Raw genomic sequence first — 15781 nt, 5'->3', positions numbered from 1 at the left:
AACACTTGTGGTATAAGTTTTATAGTAAATTCAAGGAAATTCGGCATTGATTAACTTTAAATCAATGTTAAAGCACTCCTTTAAGGGTCGGTTGCACCAAACTGTTTGTCACGTTAAAGAGTTCGCTAAATTTTATTGTATGGAAAGTTTCATAGTAAACCGCCGCGGCGCGTCGGGTGACGTTGACCAGTCTGTCAAATGCGGATGGTGCAACTGGCCCTAAATGTTTCAAACTCGCGTCTAGCTTGCTTCCTGATATATCAACGAGTTTTTGAGTAGTTACAACGCGAAAGTAGGTTCTGACTCCAGCAAAAAGCACTACAGTAGAAGGAGAGACAGTCTGCATGGATGGTTATTACGCAGAACGCAAACGAGTGGTTAACAAAGTTCTTAGCCCTTCCCGTTTACGGTCCGCATATGTCACACCTGTCTCGGATAGCTGTTAAATTCTTCACTTAAGATCCACGTTCCGGCAGCAGGGAGGGGCTGAGGGGAGTCAAGGCCGACCGGGTGACACACATCCCGCGCCACATTCACCTTCCGTCCGCCGCCATCGCCACCTGTCGGCCACCACTGTCAAGGCTGCCTTGCGAAACCTGCCACTAAAACAGAATGATGGACCAGTCTTTAATACCAGAACCATGATGAAATCCCACTCCAAGTAGCCTTCAAACCGGCCAGTCTTGCAGAAAAATCGTTACTGAAAATAAAAACGTAAAAATACTGCACTGTTTTTCCCGCACCGGCTCGACTACCGGGGTGATTGCCACTCAGTCGCCTTGAGGTTCGATTGAAATTATTTCTCAACTGCCATGCCACTTCATAAGGCCCTTAATAATAAGCATTATTATTATAATAATGCTTATCCGAGTCAGAGAACAGTTTATGCCGATAAAAAATTATACATACCTACGTCTAATGTTAAGTGTATTACGGAATAGAAACTTCAACGCGTTCAGAATTAAGTCCATGTGAAATCGTAGAGATTTTTCTGGTAAATTATTCATGTGGCTCGCGTTGGGCGGACTTTCGACGCGTTCTTGAGAAGCCTTTCACTCTTATCATGAGAGACACACTTTTAAATTTACCTACAAGCTCCAATTGCGATATGGTATGTGATACGATCTACCCACGTTTGTTAATTAGCCCTTTTGCATAGGTGAGAACTAAAACACTAATGATACAAATGTTAAGTAGATGACGATCTACCCCCACGAACCTCAAACGAAGTCCATAAAAGCTTATGTTACGGGTACTAGGTACTTATAGAGTACGATATAGTTATGTATTTGTTGATAACGAAATAATCATTCTCAGGAAACAGCGTAGAGGCAGGGACTCGCTATACATCACTTGCGTTTCTATGTGTGAACGACACGTCTGTACAGCGTCATGCGTCATTGTGTGAGTAAGTTGCTTAAAAACAGTACTAAGCAGCCGGCAAACGGCCGTCAATCTGCTGTCGCGGGACGAGGTAATTCGAGTCGGGGCGGGGCGGTGGTACATCGATGGGTGCGTGGCCGTTCTGTATGATAATACTATTACTTATTCTGATACTCAGTTTTATGCGATCTCAGAACCACTAGATTTGTAGGCAGGACTTCTACTGAAACTACCAACCAACCGGGGCAACCGGTCGTTTAAGTCTTAATTTATACATGTACGTTACCTATCTTTTATCAAACATCAGCTATATTACAATCAATTATTTTGATTAAATAACATAATGATAGCATAAAAAGTCAATTTTCCGCATCGTGGTAGTCTCGCTCGAGTGACCTCTCCATTACTATCGCTATGCTTTATGCTTTTGATAACTGTTAAATTTTACTTAACCGACTACTATGTCTAATTAAATATCACGCACATATTATAATTACTAGCAATATTTTTCTACATTAATTTAATAATTTGATACGTCATGCATTTCTTTTAATTATTTCATTACACTTCAGCTACTTTTTTTTGTGAGACCCGTCGACCACGAACGCTGTAAAGGGTTCGAAACGTCGGGATGTGTTATAAATTCAATATACGCGATATAATCCGTTTTCATAGTTTTATTTCATGAGTAACTATCGCGGTAACCAAAGACAATATTACTTTTCTTTAAAATTTTATCTAACTAGACCGCATTCCTCAAAAATATTCAGAAGTAGCAATATATTGAATTAAGTTTGAAAACAGTTTGTCTCGAAACTTTGTTGTGCTTCGCTCCAGTCAGAAGCGATAAACGCGACAAAGTGTCACACTAGCATGACAATACCACGAATACCAAATACAACTGTAACTATAATCGTTACTTGACTTATTTAAACGCATTATTATTCACAGCGACGGAATTTAATAGCGTAAAATAAGTTTTAAATTCGGAGGAATTCGGAGGAGTCAGAGGTAAATTTAAAACTTATTATACGCGATTAAGTCCCGTCGTTTAAATAATTGTTTTATTTAAACGCGTTGATATAATCTCGTCGCATCACGGCGCTCACAACAGGACCTCAAATAAAATAAAAACTGCAAGCTCCAATTTCACAGGTCTAAACCGTCATAGAAATATGTTTGACGAATGACGAGAGGCCTTTTAACCAGAATTGCTGGTATGACTTATAAAATCGCGCGTATGTTGTTTCGATCCTCAGTATTAGTTGGACTGATGATAAGCTTTACAAGGCCGACGTCACAGGGATGCCGTGCCATCGTGGCGTGCTTCCCGGGCGCGTAACGGACGCTTTTTTAGCCCGGATAGTCGCCGCAGAAAGTGTGTTAATGCGTGCGCGATTTGCGCAACCAACCGCGCGCGATGCGCCACCGCCTCCCGTGACCGATCCGTTATATTGCCAGTGTTGTACCGAATCAAACTGTTGTACTAATTAATAGGACACATGTGCCAAAATTAGCAGAGTTAGCGATCTGGATATCACTGTTTACAGCGATTATGTAGGCAGGATACTGGCCTTGTCTCTTTTCGTTCAATTATATGAAAATCCAACTCATTTCCTTGAATTTGTTGAATCTGAAAACAGAATTGACGACCGGTCTGTCCTAGTGGGTAGTGACCCTGCCTCTGAAGCCGATGGTCCTGGGTTCGAATCCCGGTAAGGGCATTTATTTGTGTGATGATCACAAATATTTGTTCCTGATTCATGAGTGTTTTCTAATGTATATATAATATCATCGTCGCCTAGCACCTATAGTACAACCTTAGTTTGGGGCTATGTTGATCTGTGTAAGATGTCCCCTAAATGTGTATTTATTTATTTAATTCGATACCTACTCGAACTTTTTTTTTAAATATATTTTTTATAAAGTAACCCTATTCCCACCGAATAAATGATGATCAGGTAAAATATTTGTTGAATACCTTTAAACGAGCAATTCTTGTATATATGTGTGTATATATATATATATATTTCAGGGATTTCGGAAACGGCTCTAACTATTTTGAAGAAATTTGCTATATGTCTGTTTTCGGGGGCGAAAAATCGATCTAGCTAGGTCTTATCTCTGGGAAAACGCGCATTTTTGAGTTTTTATATGTTTTCCGAGCAAAGCTCGGTCTCCCAGATATTATTTGTTTAAATAAGTTAGAAATAAAATCATTTATTTTATTCCTAACCTTAATATTTTTTTCTTTAATTGCTCGAGAAAATTAGTGTTGAATCTTAAACTATTCCAGACATTCGATTGTTTATTAATTAAAGTTCAATTGTTTCTAGTTTTCTTAATATTGGTGTGTTTTTTTGTTGTTGTTATTATACCTATAATCCATTATACCGCGCGCTGCAGTTAAATAGTTTTCCAAATGCAGGAGGCATACGTAACTCTGCAGACTTTCTGTGTGCGATGCCCACTGCGTCTGCAACTGTCATTCGCTATTCAATGTACTCTACCAGTCAAACTAATTAGTATTTACAACGACCACTTTTACGGTCCACATTGTACAGTAACATTCGGTTTCTAATCAAGTTGTGCCGCTACTTCAGTGTCTCTTTAATTGTGGTAGCTTACACTTTACAATGTCACTTGACCGTTTATTTATATAGGTTATGATGTCATCCGGAACATGTATGCATTACGGCTTTACATTTTTTTCTTTTTTTTATATACCACGTCGGTGGCAATCAAGCATACGGCCCGCCTGATGGTAAGCAGTTACCGTAGCCTATGGATGCCTGCAACACCGGAGATATTACACGCGCGTTGCCGACCCTTTAAAAACCTGTACACTCCTTTTTTGAAGAACCCCATACTGTAGCCCCTCGGGAAAACCTCGGCAGGGAGCTCATTCCACAGCCGAAGTGTACGCGGGAGGAAATTCCTCTTAAACCGCACAGTACGCGACCATTTAGGTGCCAATTATACTTCTTCGTGCATGTTTCCAGCGGATTTCCATCTCAATTTAACGATAATATTACCTATGACTCAATCGATTCATTGGCTTGATTGTATTTTCCTTAGTCAAACTAGAAAAATAAAACGTCATAGTCTAATCCAGAGAGCACTGTCATTGACACCAATAAAGTACCTATTATTCATCTCCGAGTCACTTTCAAAATCAGTTTTAATGAGCTTGTTAGTAAAAAAAAAGTGTAATATATTTTGCCATGACATCGTTATGGCAGTGAACACTAGAGGTCCATACAGGAGTTCAAAATTGCATGTAATTTTGCGTGTAGCTAATATGCTTCCTTATATTGTTGTATTTATTATTCTGACCTTTAGTGCAAAAAATAATGTGTAATGTTGTGCATGTAGCGATGCGGGTGGGCAGGTTTTAGCGTACTTTATGTTTGATGCACATTGCTTGTAAACTTTGGTTCTGACATTTTTGTTGTTTTCAATGTAAATGCGTTAAGTAATGAACATTATTTGTAGCACCATACTTCTAGAAACGATATTGTGTTTCTCAGAGATTGGCAAAATATATAACTATCTAAGGAATAAAATTAATCGAAAATGACGTGATCATTAAAAATGTTAATTGAATTGTGTAACGATAAAAATTGTTCCGAGTAATTAGGTATATAAATAACCTGCAAATACTTTTTTTATACGAATTATTAATTCAGTTCTTACCTTATTTGAAACTAAAAACCATTAATTACCTTTATCCTTTAGATCTTAAAGAAAAAGTAGGCCAAATAATCTTCGGCTCAGTCACCGGGTATCGACGCTCCGTCACTAATGCTTAACTCCCTATTAAGTTCATTGATAAGTACCCAGTAAAAGTTACAGACTTGTAATTCCAACGTTGACGGCGATCCCCAGGCGGCGCGTGGGTGCGACCGGCCACCCGATGTAGGCTAACAAGTGTCCAGTGAGCTAATGAGTCCCAGGCCGTGCCAGCTGCGCCGTCGGAAGCGGCAGCGAAACGCCATTAGTATGCCGCCGCATCACCGACTTTCTCGACATTCCTGATACCAACGGAGAAATGAGCGACCACGAAACGCATCGCGAATAAAGCGTTAATGTTTTGACGTGTGTTACGTCGTTCAGGACAATTTCAGTTTTGCAAAGTTAGAGTTAAAAATAATGATGAGAGAGTAGAGAAAAATTGCTTTTTTTGGGTGCTAATAAATTTAAGGAAAGATGTTGCTAGTTGACTTCCAAAGTTGCTAAGAATCTGGCACTTTCGTTGCCTTGTTGCTAAAAATGCGACTTTTTTTGACTGTTTGCTGTTTAGATAGTTAAAATAATGGCTAAGAAAGACGTAGCTCAGAACAGTATTTTTCATCGTCATCATTCTTACAAATGATGTTTGGCGGAATCTCTTCCGCCACACGAACACAATACATATTTAATTTTTGAAAAACGTATTATTGCATGCTATTATTCATTCTTATAACCATTATACCCATTACATCCATTCCTCGGTTGACATAAAAATTAGCTATTACGCATATATAGCAGTACATTCGCAACTATATAAAAACTTAAATAATACAAACATAAATAAAATTGCAATTTACGTGTCTACCTTTCTTGAATGTCGTTGCTATGTGGGCGAGAGATCGATTATCGTCCTGGAAAACTAGTATTGCCTGAATGGAGCCCATTACATTGCCTACATTTTATTTTTATTGTATCGTCCGGTACTTAAAATAATTGGCCGGCATACTATAATTAATTTATTAACATATATTCACCGTCAGATATATCTGTAATGCCCTCAATTACAAACCATGATCGAGTGTTAAAAAAGCCAAAACAAAACCTGGAGTGCAGTAGGCGGTTAGCAATAAGTGCATTAATATACTTTAAGTTATTCCTGCTTGCTCGATGACATTTATAAGATAAACTATTTTATCCTTATTTACGCAGGCCCTTACAATGCGGCCCTTTTACAACGCAATCGATTACTTATAAAAATTCCCCGCCATCCCGTTTAAAGTTTTGCATCCTTTTATTCAAGTATTTCTTTTTTAGTCTTGCTGTCATCTTCTATTTTAAGATCGGGCGCTTAAGCATACTTGCTATAATAGTTGGTTTCCCGTAAGATAAGACAGCAATAATTTTAGTTGACCTTTTGTTAGATATGCATTGCAATTTCCGTAAACATTAAAACTAGGCATTGATAGAGCTCACTGTGAGGTAAATTACGACTTTGTTACTAAAAGAAGCTGCTTGCAAGGGCATTAAAATCGAATTATGTGGGTCTTAGAATTCAAATTATTGTTACCAACAAAATGCATTGGCATTTATGCGAACGAGCATTGAAGGCCAAGCTCAAGCAATCAATGTGCTTAAATTACCAGGAGTCTCTATTGTTTGTTTCTGTTATTTTCAATTTGACTTGCCGCAGAAAACGATCAAATCACGGTTATTATACCGAATTTCGTCATATTGTGAAGCGATGTATGTTATAAGGGAAAAATAGGTTTACCTACTGTAGAATTTAGACGAACTTGGTGTGAGATAATAGTATTAGTTTAAGAATGAATTCTAGATCTGATTAGTCGAATTAACAGCACCATGTCTACTGGTTTGTCAATACACGCGGTTCAAAATTCTGGGTACTGTTTAGTAGTTATACAGAACGTACAGTTTTCGTAAGTATTAACTTTTAGATGACCGACGCGATTAATTTTGGTTGTTAATTTTACGAAATTGACAATTACAACCGATAGTTCACAACCTCGTTTGAAGAGATTTCCAATCGATTAACAAAAAAACAAATACACCGAATGACAGGCGCCATTGAATCACCCGATTCACCGACTTAAAGATTAGGAGGTTGTCAATTCGGTTGTGTTTTAATGTTTGTTACTCCATATCTCCGTCATTACTGGACCGATTATGAAAATTCTTTTTTTAATTGTAAGTATATACATACAGATTGGTCCCGTTTTTATCAAAACGCAGTTCTGATGATGGGATCCATGAGGAATCGAGGAAACTCCTGAAATGTTAAAGGCATACATGTAGTGATTTTAGTATTTTCATAAACAAATCAAGCATTTACATTTCAAAAAGTGACATTTGGTTAAGTGGAACTACGTTTGGTAATTTGTCCTCTTCGTTATGTTTGTTAAGGAAGTAAGGTTTTCAAGACACATTTTTGCCAAGCTCGAGGTCTGATAATGGGATCCATGAGGAATCGAGGGAACTCCTTAAATGTGTAAGGTATACACATAGTGATTTTTGTATTTTCATCAACAAATCCAGCATTTACATTTAAAAAAGTGACATTTGATGAAGTGGAACTGCTGATGATGATCAGAATGGAACTCTTCAACGACACATAGTTCACGTTTGGCGATTTGTCCTCCTTGTTACGGACCCGGACCCAAACTTGGACCCGGACTCGGACCCGGACCCCGACTCGGACCCGGATCCGGACCGAACTTAGATCCTGACCCGGATCTGGACATGGTCCAGGACCCGGATCCGAACCCAGACCCGGACTTGGGCCCGGATATGCTACTAGAAAAGTGGGTTAGGCTAGGTTTGAATTGCGATCCTCACAGAACCCAACTGCTATCAGAAAAGTGGGTTAGGTTAGGTTAGAACTGCGACCCTTACAGAAACGAAATGCTATCAGAAAAGTGCGTGGTTAGGTTAGAACTGCGATCCTTACAGAAACGAAATGCTACTAGAAAAGTGGGTGGTTTTACTTCCTTTTCTACATAATAAGCAAAAGATGCTGTCGTTTTCATTTCATTGTATGGAATCTAAGAGTGCACCAAAATGTAGGTACGATGAGTCGAGGTCCCATAAAATTTTTGAATATCACGCCTTTTTCTAACGACAAATTGGTTTACCAGACTATATAATATTTATCTAATAAACAATATCACCAAACATTCTTTTTGATCGTAACATCATATCTGTGGGAAGTGACAATTGTTGTGACACTTGACCAATCTTGCTCTCCGTCCAATCCTGAGCCTTTTATATGATCACCTGTATTGTCTAGGTAACTTCATAAATCGTGTATGAATCTTGATTAATGTATGTTTGTGTTGGTTCCAGGTCGCGATGGCCGGCGACTTCATCCTCGCTGTGGCGTCGATGATGATAGCTCGCCTGCGCAGCGATGACGTCACACTCGTGCTTAGCCAGGTATGACCGATTTATCTTAACTAATTAACCTTAGACTTTATCAAACTTGTTAATGAATCATTTTATGTGCGTTATTAACAGGTTTTCTTAAGCTCCAGCCTTGTAGTAAATTAAGAGATTGTAATCCATACTAATATTATAAATGCGAAAGTGTGCCAGTCTGTCTGTTACCTCTTCTCATCATTTGGTATAGAGATAGTGTGAGTACCGGGGAAGGACATAGGGTAGTTTTTATCCCAGAAATCATCCTTTAAGGGAGTGAAAAGGGGGGGTGGAAGTTTGTGTGCTAATCGACAAAAAGCAGATTGGATTAAAAATAAGCTACCCAAATTACTAACTCCACGCAGACGAAGTCGCGGGCAAAAGCTAGTAAAAATATAAGATAGATAGCAAAATATCCTATGTAATCAGATCACTGATTTATGAAGACCTCCTATAACGCACGAATTGTATCGTAAAGGTGACTTTTGACACCTAAACTAGGTGGTGCTACACTCTTGCTGTCTAATTACCCTACTTCCTGCGAAATATAATTGTAGACAAATCAATCTAATACATATTTCATTTTTACCACACTTCATTTTAGATTGATGTATGTATCTTTCTTGTACAATCGTGTTCTTATAACTATTATAATTAAGTACATCGTTCGTTTGTATCTTTGCTTAAAATATTTCATTAAGAGGATATATAGTTCAAAATAATTACTACGAGAACAAAAGGTTGCACTTAATTTGTTACAGCCTTGTTCCGTATGAATGATGATTGATGCTTAAATTGGTGCTCATACATTATTGATGGCTTTGTGTGGCTGTTTCGAAGATTCTTCTTGATTGCACTATGGTTACTACGACTGTTTTTCACAAACGTAAATTAATTAGTCCAATTAAAATGCAAACTATGAAGCCAATTAAATTGCGTAAACCTATAACGTTTAGTGTCCAATGTTTGATGACTAAAAAAATAGCGTGTATTACGTGATGGTCTGATGGTATGCACCGGTGGCATGTAGAGGTAACATAAGAAACAAATACTAAATGTAGTGTGTCAAACAAATTCGTCAGTAGAAAAAGGTGCGAAGTTAAAAAAATTGTATGAGATATTGTAATTTTACAAATTTGCCGCCTCTTTCATTATGTTGCGTTCACAGCTGTGCATAGCGCCATCTATGTGATTTTCTGTAGTAGAAGTAGTGTAAACCATTGACTACGTATTCCGAAAGGAACCATATCGGCTATCAGTGTAATAGATCCGATGCACAATGCCGTCAATGCCCTCTAGTGTGTTCTTAGTGAATCACTAGATGTCGCTCTACTTAGTTATTTCTTTTGTACATGTTATCGAAAAGTTTAACATAGTTTAAGGTTAGCCATCAATGTACTCTTAACTATATTCTGGGAGATCTGTATCCTTGAGTGATAACACGCGAGTGGAGGATATAATTTGTTAACATACTATAGCCACAGAGCGTACATGGCACTGAACTTGTTTTACTGTGCGCACGACATGTCTGTATACGCATTAATGTATGTGTAGCTTCCTTAGGAAAATATTTTGGTGTAACCATAGCGACAAAAAGTTGTGTTTTCAAGAAAAAGGTTGTTATTTACTGAAATTTAAAACCGCCCGTACATGACGCAACACACTGGCATTATGAATTTACCGTTATCGGGTTGCTAATAATGACATTGAGATTCTGTCAATCTGCAGCCAATCTGTGGCCACCGTAATTCCATTCGGGGTCCCCGTCCCCACCCCGCGTGAAGTGTGTCCATTCTGTAAGAAATAATATTAATTGCTCTGTACTGTAGTTAATAAAGAATAGGGTAGTTGACAAGTTTTTATTAATGGTATCAGTCGATCAGGTTTGTTTTGAGGATCAAATGTCACAAATCATGGCACCCGCACGGCCAAAGCCTGGCACCCGCACTTTACTGACGAAACGCTCCTAACAAAATGGCAATACATCGTGACGTCACGATGTAACGTCGCTATTGCTTAGAAGCCGTTTCGATGTATGGAAAACAAGGAAATTGCGATTTTCTCGTTGAAATGTTGCGTTTATGTATATTATTGGTGTACAATATGTATATGTAACGAATCGAATGGTACATACCATATTTTTTTTTCATTTTTGCATGTTTAAATAAACTTAAATTTGAAACTGAGGTCTTGTATTTCTTTATTATTCCCATATTTTTTTTTAAGTTTTCAATTTATTGTGATAAATTGCTCATTTACTAACTATCGAACTAGATTTAGTTCAACAAAATTCAACGTGTCAACTCTATTCTGTGTTATTTCAGGTGGTGACAGACCTGGTGCAGGGCGAGTTCATGCAACTGGGCAGCAAGGAGACTGAAAACGAGCGATTCGCACATTACCTCACCAAGACGTACAGAAAAACGGCGTCGCTCATCGCCAACTCCGTCAAAGCGGTAAGTATTATCGGATTATACAATTATCCTATTTCTTATTCATCCTCAGCCTGTTAACATCCCACTGACCACTGACACTTACCGCCACAACAGACCTTTCATTAATATGATGGACCGTTTTATAATTTATATATTGATCATTAGAAACTATTCGTTCGTTCATTGGTTTCGAAGATGGGCGTACCCAACAGGAAATCAAGGATAGTATAAAGTGGAGGAGAGAAAGTAGGAAAGCGGATCCAGAGTAATGCTGGGTGTTAAACCTACTACCAAAGATCGTATAAGATAGGCAGAGTCTAGGGAAAAAACCTGCCTCGGAAATCAAGGAAAAAATATTCTCGAATAGATGGCGCCAGACCTTTGGCCTATACTCGGTTAGATGGCGTTGACATTTAACAATTTTAACACATACCTATCAGTGAAAGAACATGGGTCAGTAATATGGCGTTCTAAAAAAAATGTATCCATACCATACATACATTTTTTGATATTTTTACACATTTTCCATTTTTAGTTTTAATGCTGTGTCGATAGATGGCAGTAAATTTACTGTGACTACAAAATTTACTATGACAGTAACCCTTTATACTATCTATTATCTTTGCTACTACTTACTACTTATGATCGCTTGGTCAAATAAAGAAGAATTTGGTTGTGAACACCTGTTTATAGAAATGTTAGCGGAAATTTATGAAGATCGAGAAATAATGCTTGCTTTTCTTTCTTGAGGGTAAACAAAAAAATTGCAAATAGGCTACAAGGGCACTTTACTCGTCAAGATACATTTTACATACAAACATAAAAGGCTGACTTCTTCGTATTGATTTGTGTGGGGGCTCTAATGGGGGGCAACTGTTAAATTGATTGTCTGTGGTATTTTCGCATTCTCAAAGGGAAAAGGAAAGGGAAGGGAACGGGGGAAAGGGTCTCTTTGATAACCGCACATAGTAGTCCTTTTAATCGAACGGAATTGAGAAAGACCAAATAATTTTGAACAGGATTGCTAAGTTTAATGAATAAGCGGGATAATCTGCAATTGCAGTAGCTAATGTTATCACATATGTTGTCCCAGGTGGCCCTACTAAGCGGCGCGGACGAGAGCACATGCGAGCTAGCGTTCCAGTATGGACGCAACATCGGCCTGTCGTTCCAGCTGGTGGACGACATGCTGGACTTCGTATCGTCAGCGCAGGCCATGGGCAAACCCACGGCGGCCGACCTTAAGCTTGGACTGGCTACTGCGCCTGTGCTCTTCGCTTGCGAAAAGGTAATTTCGTGTGTCAGTCTCGCTTAAACGTGGAGGGACTCCTTGTGTGTGTTTGAGAGGGTCTTAGACTAACTTAAATTGAGATTTGGGCCCGGGCAGACGTAGCAATTGAGTTTCGTGAATAGTTAAGCTACTCAACTTTTTTGTGCCATTAGTGGCGAATTTTATGTTGTTGTTAAATTTTCTTGACAAACACGGAAATTGAAATGTGCATATCTATTTTCTGAAATAACTCGATGTACTATCGTACTCATAAAAAACTAAAAAGTCAATAATTTGTATGCCGGGGTCAAATACTAATGGAGGGAACAACATTTACCTTAAGCTTGGACTGGCTACTGCGCCTGTGCTCTTCGCTTGCGAAAAGGTAATTTCGTGTGTCAGTCTCGCTTAAACGTGGAGGGACTCCTTGTGTGTGTTTGAGAGGGTCTTAGACTAACTTAAATTGAGATTTGGGCCCGGGCGGACGTAGCAATTGAGTTTCGTGAATAGTTAAGCTACTCAACTTTTTTGTGCCATTAGTGGCGAATTTTATGTTGTTGTTAAATTTTCTTGACAAACACGGAATTTGAAATGTGCATATCTATTTTCTGAAATAACTCGATGTACTATCGTACTCATAAAAAACTAAAAAGTCAATAATTTGTATGCCGGGGTCAAATACTAATGGAGGGAACAACATTTGTATACTTTAATTCAATAAAGGTATTTTGGCCGGGAGAAATGCGCCCGATCGTTTGTCACACGTTAGTTTTTAAGCTAATTTTTAAATATACCACACAGGTTGAAGGACGAGGTACATTTTTACGTTATCCTTTTGAACAATATCGTTTCTTGTATTATTTTTTAAAGCCAACTTTGTGTTCCCCTGCCGGACGGAGACCCTCCCCTCCGATCCTCGGCACGGCTTGTATCTTAGTAATGTTGAATATTTCCAGTACCCGGAATTGAACCCGATGATAATGCGGCGCTTCGGCGAGCCGGGCGACGTGGAGCGAGCGTTCGAGCTCGTGCACCAGTCGCGGGGGCTCGAGCAGACGCGCTTCCTGGCGCGCCGCCACGGGCTCGAGGCCGCGCGTCTCGCCCAGGAGCTCGCCCGCTCCGTCTACCAGAAGGGACTAGTGCTCGCCACCGATCTAGTGCTCAACCGGATCAAATAACGCCCCATCCCGCCCATCCCGCCCATCCCGCCCATCCCGCACGCCGCGGAGACAGTTTTCATAGTAGTCTTTGGATCGTCCGGAACCGAAGAGTACTTTAAAAACGGCGAGCGTCCGGTCGCGTTCATCTTCGGCTAGGAGTACTTTGAAAAGGGGCCGGAACTCTAAACGCGGCATTGTCGGCGTTTTGAGCGGCGCGACTCGAGCCTCGGTGGGTCTCCCGCGGAGTGAATGTAAACTAGTGGAAGTTGTGGAAGCCGACATACGGCTAGATATTATCGAAGATATTTTTACGTCGACTTGACACGATGTGCCCTGATAAATTATTCAATATAGCGAATTATATTCAGTATACATTACTTATACATTGTAGTATTTAGAATGTATTGTCATACTAGAATGATCGATCGGCGATCGACGTCGAAACTTATCTTTTTGTACTATTTTTGTATGTACATATATATTATACATTATACCCTTCTGTATGTAAGAGTACCTATGTATCTCTCACTTGTGTGACCTGATTTATTTTAAGATAGTTTTCTATGAAAATATTTAACACCGTAAACTATCTGCGACAATATGACTTTGGTAGGAGAGTGTGTGTGTGACTTGTTACCAAATACGGATGTACATAATGTACGATAGTGAATGCTCAATGTTTATTGAATACGATATGTTTCACGAAAATACACTGTTGTTATTGGCGCGATATTGTACAGTACGTTATGTTTGTTGTAGAACGCTTGACTGTTTCATTCCCCTAGTTCTTATTTGTGCAATTCTCTTCCCCGGTAGCGTAGGATACTCGGACCGCTGGGTCCACATCGTCACAAACATTTCAGTAGGACTAGTTCGAACGTCTGTTACGAATGCCGTCCAATCCTTTCGCTATTATATATTATACTGTGTAAATACTGAGAGTCATTGGATAAGTTACCCGTTTTATCTTCAAAACCAATTACCTCAATTTCTTAGTGTGCATACTAGAATACGTGTACACTGTACGTTCGATTTAGTATTAAATTGTAAGCTTCATCCGGCCGCACGGTAACATATAGGCAAATTTGTCTCGTTTAAACGCTATTCGCTACTTAGATTAAATATTTTGTAAATAATGCAACTGAGTATCAAACCCACTAACACTGGGTGGTGTTAGTGGGTTTGTAATTTTGAGGTTCTAAAGAACCCACGGGCACAAGAGCGCAGTATTTTATAAATCTTCTGTAAGTTCTTGTTAGTTAACAAAATATTAGTCACTTAAAGAAGTAACAGTAGTGTAAGGCCGACATGATGACTTAAATAAGAAACGGGCGCGGCGACACATACTGTCCTTTGCGCCCGTAAGTATAAATGTATGAGATAGACGGAGGCAGAAATATGTTACTGAAATGAACAATTAGGTCCCGAAGATTGTAATATTTTTAATAAAAGTGAAACATTTAAACACTATTTCTCTATGCGGAGTTTAAATCCGCGGCCTACGAGTAATGTTATTGAAAATGTACTTGGTCTGATTGGATAGTTTTTTGATGTTCCCTTTTATTAAAGTTATTTAATTGCGTAAGCAGACGTTTCTGCTTAATATAAAATATTACATATTGTAATCATTAGAGATATAAAAAAATATATGTTGCAATGTTAATTTGTTAATCTAAAATTATTAGTGAAATAATTTTAGTCATTATGTCAGCGAATACAATAAACGAATAAGTTGTATGTTTTTTGTACATTATACGTTAAACATGGGAGTCAATGAACTTTATTTATAATATTGTAGATGTGTACGTAGTTAAAACCGTTTGTAAATATGAATACTCTGTAAAATGAAAATCATGAATAATTTTTATTATAAACATTAGTTACAGAATATTGTTTTATTTATTGAAACAATTGAAATCAAATAAAGAGGTTGTTTTAAACTAACACGATTTTTCACTCATAATTTTAAACTAATACGGGACTCCAGTTACCAGTCTGCCTGACGAACGTAACGTCACGTTCGAAGCGTCAGGCTATAAATAAACGTAAGATTTTACGCGATTAAGTCCCATTTTAGTTTAAAATTAAAAAGGTTTTGTTGTGACGATAATTACAGTATTGTTATGGTGAGTTGATATGGTAACTAAGGGCAACCTAAGAACGTTTACGTTGTCATGGACAACGCATTAGGGAGGGTCACATGCACTGTCACAAATCAAAAACGTAAAAAAGCTTTGCAATGTGGTACACATAAACTGTTAACTGACTTAAGAAGAAGGTACTTGAGAAATAGTAAAAAGTTCGTTCGTTCTGGGTCGGATTGGGTCAATAGCTGTCATCTACTATTTGGTACTGACTTGTAGCTATAA

At 38.5% G+C, this 15781-nt stretch overlaps 1 protein-coding gene across 1 annotated transcript in view; it reads left to right on the top strand.

Annotated features, from left to right (window-relative positions):
- The window catches only part of LOC134743758 (all trans-polyprenyl-diphosphate synthase PDSS1), a 79930-nt gene extending 64630 nt beyond the window's left edge, over positions 1-15300 (top strand). The window contains exons 5-8 of the mRNA XM_063677402.1: positions 8476-8565; positions 10872-11003; positions 12076-12270; positions 13209-15300. Of these exons, the coding sequence (XP_063533472.1) occupies positions 8476-8565; positions 10872-11003; positions 12076-12270; positions 13209-13430 (639 nt within the window). The 3' untranslated portion in view covers positions 13431-15300. The remainder of the gene's footprint in view (positions 1-8475; positions 8566-10871; positions 11004-12075; positions 12271-13208) is intronic.
- The last annotated feature ends 481 nt before the right edge of the window (positions 15301-15781 follow it).

Source organism: Cydia strobilella, chromosome 8, assembly GCF_947568885.1.
Source record: "Cydia strobilella chromosome 8, ilCydStro3.1, whole genome shotgun sequence".
Lineage (NCBI taxonomy): Eukaryota > Metazoa > Arthropoda > Insecta > Lepidoptera > Tortricidae > Cydia > Cydia strobilella.
This window is presented reverse-complemented; position numbering and strand designations above follow the sequence as displayed.